At 40.9% G+C, this 7,439-nt stretch overlaps 1 protein-coding gene across 3 annotated transcripts in view; it reads left to right on the forward strand.

The window, feature by feature from the left end:
• The first annotated feature begins 4,562 nt into the window (after positions 1–4,562).
• Positions 4,563–7,439, forward strand: part of LOC101862795 — a 10,861-nt gene continuing 7,984 nt past the window's right edge. Inside the window, exons 1-2 of one of the 3 annotated variants that reach the window (XM_013082196.2) lie at positions 4,563–4,723; positions 7,059–7,139. In XM_013082196.2, the coding sequence (XP_012937650.1) occupies positions 7,101–7,139 (39 nt within the window). In that variant the 5' untranslated portion in view covers positions 4,563–4,723; positions 7,059–7,100. Of the gene's footprint in view, positions 4,724–7,058; positions 7,212–7,439 lie in introns of all 3 variants that reach the window. The other 2 variants (XM_013082194.2, XM_005097776.3) reach the window with 2 other exon arrangements.

The following is a 7,439-nucleotide window of genomic DNA, read 5'->3' on the forward strand; positions in this document are numbered from 1 at the left end:
TATATCCTTGAAGCACTTAGCCTACAGCGCCCCGGAAAGCCATCTCATTCAGAGGCAATCCATTGACTTTTTCGAGGAGGCCCTATCTTTAAAAGAAAGTGGACCAAAGTATTATATTTTTTAATCAAACGCCCTTTATAAAACAGACAAACAAACAACAACAAACAACAACAACAACAACAACAATAACAACAACAACAACAGCAACAACAATAACAACAACAACAACAACAACAACAAATAATAATAATAATAATAATAATAATAGATCTAATAATAATAGCCCGTCCATTATGAAATTCGACCCAAGTGCCATGCCCATCTAAGCTGTATTTTCTTTAGAAGGCAGAAAAGGGGGTTTCTCCCTCTCAAGAACTTCAGTGTCTGATATCTTATATCCTCAGTAAATCTCCATTATTGTTCTAAGACCGGAGAGATGAAACCTGTAGAGCTTGTTGACATGATCATATTATGTTTCGTTTACTGTTCAGGACTCAGCTCCATACAAAAGGGCTAATTACAGGATAGCGGTATGCACTCTGAGTTTTAAATCTGTAAATATACCAGAAGCAACCCAAACTCTATTTCTCTGTCTACCAAATGCAGAGCTGGCTTATCTTTGGAGCAACTTCAGTACCAATTCTAGCATTATGCTTTTATTTATGCATGTGATTGTAAGCCTACGTGTGTGTGCATGAGTGTGTGTGTGTGTGTGTGTGTGTGTGTGTGTGTGTGTGTGTGTGTGTGTGTATGTGAGTACACGTGGTGAAACACCAAACCAACGTGCCAGGATCTGGACAATAAAGATGTATCTTATCTTGTCTTATCTTATTAGTATAAAGTATAAAGTACACTACCAAAAAAGGCAAAATTCTTCATTACCTGTATAGCTGCTAGCCATACACTTTGATGACTTGAGAAAGGTAGGTGTCAAGACAGGCTCAATGAGAGGTTTGTAAAAAAAATGAGAAAAACCTAAGCACACATCAGATTCACTTAACTTGGTGAGGCAAGAGTCGATACAAACAGACATACAACAAGACAAATGAGTTGCCGATGGTGTCTAAATGCGAGCTGCGAGAAATATGGCACGAAGGTCAGTATTAGCAAGACCGAAGTCATGACAATTAGCAGGAGACCAGACAAAGTGGATATCAACATCAATAATGGATACCAACTAAACCAAAGCAGCGAATTCAAATACTTGGACAGCATTTTCACAGAAAATGGAAAATTAGATCGAGAAATAGAGACTAGATGCCAGAAAGCCTACGCAGTCAGCTGTCAACTGGACCCTCTCCTGAAACATCCCGATATCCCCATGAGCACCAAGGCGAAGCTCATCAACGCCATTTTCCTACCAACACTCACATATCAGTGCCAGACATGGTCCCTAACAAAAGCCCTAGAGAGGAAACTGATCAAATGCGAGATGAAATGCTTAAGAAGAGTGGTCAACAAAACAAGAAGAGACAAAATAAAAAATGACACCGTAGGAGCAACACCAGTCCTACCACATATTGAAAAACAAAAGGTCAAGTGGTTCGGACACCTCACGCGGATGCCCTCAAACCATCCAGCTCTGAGAGCATTCAACATTAAATATTCTGGATGGGGAGTCAGAGGAAGACCAAGGCGACGATGGAGTGAATCTGTGGCAGACACCCTCAGAGCTTACGGGATGTCCCTCCTACAGGCCACTCGCCTTGCTGCAGACAGACGCCTGTGTCTCCCCGCGACACCCACCGGTACAAGTGGAAGAAAAAAGTAAAGTAAAGTAAAGATGGTGTCAATCGTACTGATTTGTCCACCTATACTGCCCCTAAAGCCTCGCAGTCCCAGTTATCCATAGGTGTTACGACGTGGTGGAATCAGGCGCTCGTCAGTTTTTGAGTTTATTTTGAAGTTATTGGTATCATCATTAAATTTGTTCATTTTCCTTGATTTTGAGGAAAAAACCCAAAATATTTATCTTGGATAGAAGTCAAGATATTTGCAGATGAAGGTTTCAGCGGTAAAATTAGCAAGAAAATGGCCGCCAAAGTTTACTAACTTCCATAAGTTTGACAGCCCTTGGAAAGTGAAAGTTTAAATTTGTTGTGCTTTGAATCAACGATTTTAGTCAAATCTACACAGACATGTGTTTTAAATTGAACATTAAAGGCATCGAGTCCCCCCCCCCCCAAGAAAAAAGGGATAGAAATTGCCAGAGCGGCGGGAAAATACGGGTTTCTTCGATTTCAGTATGTTTGGCGAGCGCCTGATTATACCACAGATTCTCTATATAAGTTGATCCAGACCAAAGAACACCAGAGCACGACGGGTGCTCTAGCCACCGTCACGCATGGCGTCACGACTGGGATTGTGGTTTGTCACCTCCTAATTTTCCCAAAATCGCGACATTAGCCTGCAGCCAACACTGCCAAACCTGCCCATAGAAAGGATGCTCGCTGATCAGAGCCTTTTAGGTATATACACAACATATAAAAAGAACTACTGTTGACCAGGACCACAGTCTAAACCCTAGATAGGTATAAATCTTTGCGTATGGCAGTTGGGCTCATTTTAGCCTCCTCGAACTCATTGATGCCACGCCATGCTATAGCCTCACAGACAACAGGTGGTACTAGATTATCATATTTTACAGGTAGCAAGGTTAATCCCTGACTTGACTTGCACTATTAAAGCAAGCCTTATTCGATTATTTTCTTCTTTCTATCCCTCAAGGAAAAAAAAAAGGGGGGGGGTATTCGGATTTATGTTACAAAGAAAAAAAAATCATGTTTCATATAGTAAAAGAAACGGACTTTGTTTTACTGGCTCAGAGTAAAGAATAAGTAAAAGCTGCACTTGGAACACAAACAACCAAAATAGACAAATAAACCAACAAAAAACAAAACAACAAAAACAAACAAACAAAAAAACCCACCAAAAAAAATAACAACAACAACAACAAGACAACAAAGTTGCTGAGAAATCTCGGACGAGTGGAGTGGGTTATCTGTCAGTAGTGATGACCTTGTAGAGGTGGCGGTAATCTCAACATGGGTGCCGGGTGCCATTCTCAGTTGGTATTTAGTACCATGTAGAAAAAAGGGAGAGGGGGATAGAGGCATGGGCTGCTGAACTTATGAATACAACCTATTTCTTCTATTCTATGCTCCTCAGTCTTGGCTAACAATTTCTTTATGGGGAGCTAAACAGAGGGCCAGAGCATGTACTGGTGGCCCAGACGTAGGAATATAGTGTATTACTGCGTGCTTGACCTCATCCAAAATGAAGACGTAGACTGTAATCATGCTGGGAATTCTGAAAGTACGGTATTTTTCGGAATTGATACTCATCTAGCCGACAAGAACCGAGACCCTCTAACCAAACCAGATCTGGCTAATCGAGCAAGGTGCAGTGGTGTTTGAGGTTGCGTCGATAAATTATTTGCTCGGACGAGAGAGAGCGAGAGCGATATAATGTATGCATTATATCCATTTTCTGTTCGTCCGTCTGTTTGTCTGTCTGTCAGTCTCTGTTTCTCTCTGTCTCTCTCTCTCTGTGTCTCTCTCTGTCTCTCTCTGTCCCTGTCTCTCTCTCTTTCTCTCTCTCTCTCTCTCTCTCTCTCTCTCTCTCTCTCTCTCTCTCTCTCTCTCTTTAAGGCAATGACAATCTTTATTCATCTCTTCGGAAGAAATTTGTCTTGGTCGTTCACAATGGCAGTGGTGTTGTAAAGTTTGTAAAGTTCATTTGCACTCAAGCATACAATTGTCAAGAAAGGACAACCTCAGACAACTTGTGATCCCCAGGGTTACACGAACAGTTCACTCGATTCGCATTCCTTGATCAATTAGGATGAACAAGAAAATGAACCGAAAAACTAAATGAAGTGTGCATTCAACGATATTTCCTTTACACCCCCCCCCCCCCCAAACCCCCCCCCCCCCCAAAAAATCCTTTAAAAAAAATTAATTTTTCTTTTCATAACGAGTTTCAGCCTATGAAACACGGTCCAAAAAACGGGTGAGTACTTTTCAAGATTCTAAAGATAGACGTTTTATTTGTTTTGTTGGGTGTGTTTTTTTTGTGTTGGGGGGGGGGGGGGGGGGGGGTTACGTGCTTACACTGAATTTTGGGGCAGGATGGTGTCGCTTTCTTAAAATGGGTAGTTTGTGGGTGAGGTTACTGCAAACCATTTATTGTAGGGATTTTAAGGGGAGGCATTAATTGATATTTGAAATTACTGAATCAAGATTTAAAAGCAAAACAAAAAAAAAAACACTTGAAAAAAACCCGTTATAATTTGGCCGCTGGTCAACAGTGGTGCCAAGAAAAACATTCGTGCATTGGCAAATAAATAAATGAGCGAGAATTTCCTTTTTAAAAAAATGAAGTCAGACGAAAGTGAACAAGCTATACTATATGTCCTCCCCTGTCCCTTTTTCCTTCTCTGAGACTTCATTAAGTTTGTTTCTTTGCTTTTTTGGGGGGGGGGGGGGCGGTTGGTCATTACATGCGTACTCTTCACAAACGCCATTACGTGTTGACACGCTTTTAGAGGAGAACAGAAACAGGTTTTCGAGAGTTCATAACATGAGTTTGATTCAACTCGATATTTTTACTCTCTCGCAGGGGTCATTCTTAAGATTGTGTGTTATTGGAGTGTGTAAATTTACGAGTCCGGTTGTGAGAGTCTTCTGTACACTTAAGAGGACGGAGTTTGCTATTAGAACAGGTAATATCTCAATAAATGTGATGTTTTAATACAGGAATTGTGGACTGAGGTTGGCTTTATCTATTTTATTCTTTAAAAAGAATAGTTGTTTTAACTTCCCCATTGACACAATTTAGATCGTTTAGGAGGCAGACTTCGACCCAGCCTATTAGAGTCAACTCGAGCTGGGAGGAATACATCTCAGCGCAGTGAACAACATACTAGATCTAGATTCTAGATCTAGATAGGCCACCTCTATTCTCACCCGGAGTGAGAATAGTGCAGGCGAGTCTTGTGGCTATTCTCACACGGTGCGCGTTCACCAAATTTTGCGTTCACCCTAAACCACAGAATTCTACACTGTGATAACAGAAAAATTGTAGAATTCTGTGCCGTGAACAAACGTTCCCTTACAATTGTAGCCTACTAAAAGCGTACAATTTTGTCTGTGGGCAGTGGAGAGAGAGAGAGAAAGAGAGAGAGGAGTAGCGCGAGAATTTCCGGGCAAAACAAAATGGCGACCCGCGTAGTTCGGCTCGATTCGAAAAGTTAAATAGCCGTAGCATCTTTGTAGACAACCAAATTTATTTACTTTTGTGTTTTAACATCATTTTTTAACTTTGTTTTGGTCAATTTGATCGTCCACACCGATAGACAGTATTCAGAAAGAGACAGAGAGAGAGAGAGAGAGAGAAGAGGAGAGGAGTTGATCTTGCGAGAACTTCCGGGCGGGTGAGAATAGCCACTTTCATCTAGATAACTTATTTTCTCTCAACCCCATCCCCTCGGAAACCGAACTCTGGTCTCTTACGAGCGATTGCGAAGCACCTAAGCGTTACACTACTGATGGAGATTCATCGTTTTTGTTCGTTTGATACGTCTGTAACTAGCGTGGATGACAAGCAAATATTGAGAATAAGCTTTCCAGTTCTATTGGCTATTTGTTCGAAAATAGGTTGTTATTGTGGAACTTTAGACTCTTAGTCTTCGTCGCCGTAATATCTCTCTCTCTCTCTCTCTCTCTCTCTCTCTCTCTCTCTCTCTCTCTCTCTTACAATTCCGTTTCAAGAAACGGCTGAATGTATCACCAACCTCTCTCGGTATTGGAGCAGAAGAGCTATAGCTTTGTTAAAAACCAATAGCCTTCCATTAAGTAGCAATCTCTATCGGTGGAAATGAACTAATTCGCCCTTATGTGAGAGGTGTAACTCATGAAATTGAAGATAAATTTCACTTTATTTTTAATTGTTCACACTTTGTCCATCAAAGGAAATTGTTAATTCCTCCCAGCCTGACTCGGCCCAGTGACAGAAATATGCAATGTTTGACCCACGATAAGAGATATGTGCACAACCTGTACTGATTCAGTATGGAAACTTTACTTATTAAATGTGTGTTTTATGTGATGAGATGCGGGCAAATGGCCTTAAACATTAATCAAACTTACCATTTAACTTACTTACTCCTTTTATCTTCTTACCACACACACACACATACACACATGCATATACACACACACACACACACACACACACACACACACACACACACACACACACAAACACGCACGCATACATATGATTAATACAGTTTTGCACGGGAGTTGCAAAAGCAGGTATTCAAGTCGCTATCTCGAAATTACAAAGTTCTATCTGCTCAGTACCAAGTTCGTCGAAAAATGTGATTTTTTTCACATCAAGTTTTTTTCGAATACAATTCTTTGAAAATCCTGACAACAACTTCAAATAATATTACGATTTTGATAGTTTTATTGTTTTAGTAGAGGTTTTACAGCGCTCGCAACTGCATAAGGTCACATGAGCGCCAAGGGGTGGATGTCAACAGAGAAGTCCTTACAAGGAATGAGACTTACTCTGCTCATCTCTCTAGCTTCAAGAGCACAAAGTCTGCTTCGACTATCAAGGCACCCCGAAAATGGCGGGTCACATGAGTGTGACAAACGTACAAAAGAAGTTGAGGAAAAAATGACGATAGCAAAGATTAGGAAAGAAAAAGCAGCAGTTCCCTGTTGTAGTTCAGGCACAGTTATGAGCATTGCATTGATGAATCAGCCCATTTACAATTACAATTCTACTGTGCATAAGAGCATGGTTAATGTTCCCCCTTTGGGATTGGCCTAAAGACACTTCAGTCAGTAGCACCGCCCCGGGGGTGATTTTGATAGAGTAGATAGAACATAATTTAATTTGCTTTCGGACCATATGACCTTAATAACTCAAAACGGTCAAAAATGTCTCAGATAGCCTAGAACTTTGTGATTCCAAGGTAGCGAAGTACGAAACAATAAAAACCCATTCACTCAAGCACTTGCACTGCGCTGTCTCTACGTCCTCAGAATACCGCGCATGATATCCGAGACTATACTTCCGCTGACGTCATGCCACTTGAGCGCCTGACTGAGTATGCGGTCATCCGGGTTCGTTTGGTCCTCTACGTCGCTCTGATCTTATTCAGTGTCGTCATCATTAGTGGAATCGAGAAAATGAGAGTTAGTAGATTCGCTTGTAAAAACAGCAGGCATACTACTATTACTTATCTTAGTTAACTGATAACGGTCAGATTCCATGACAATAATTTAAGGAGGAGGAGGAGGAAAAGAAGACCAAAATTTATTACAGTTGCTGTTATTGTTGTTGTTGTTGTTGTTGTTGTTGTTGTTGTTGTTGTTGTTGTTGTTGTTGTTGTTGTTGTTGTTGTTCTTCTTCTTCTTCTTCTT

Source organism: Aplysia californica, unplaced genomic scaffold, assembly GCF_000002075.1.
Source record: "Aplysia californica isolate F4 #8 unplaced genomic scaffold, AplCal3.0 scaffold00163, whole genome shotgun sequence".
Classification (NCBI taxonomy): Eukaryota; Metazoa; Mollusca; class Gastropoda; order Aplysiida; family Aplysiidae; genus Aplysia; species Aplysia californica.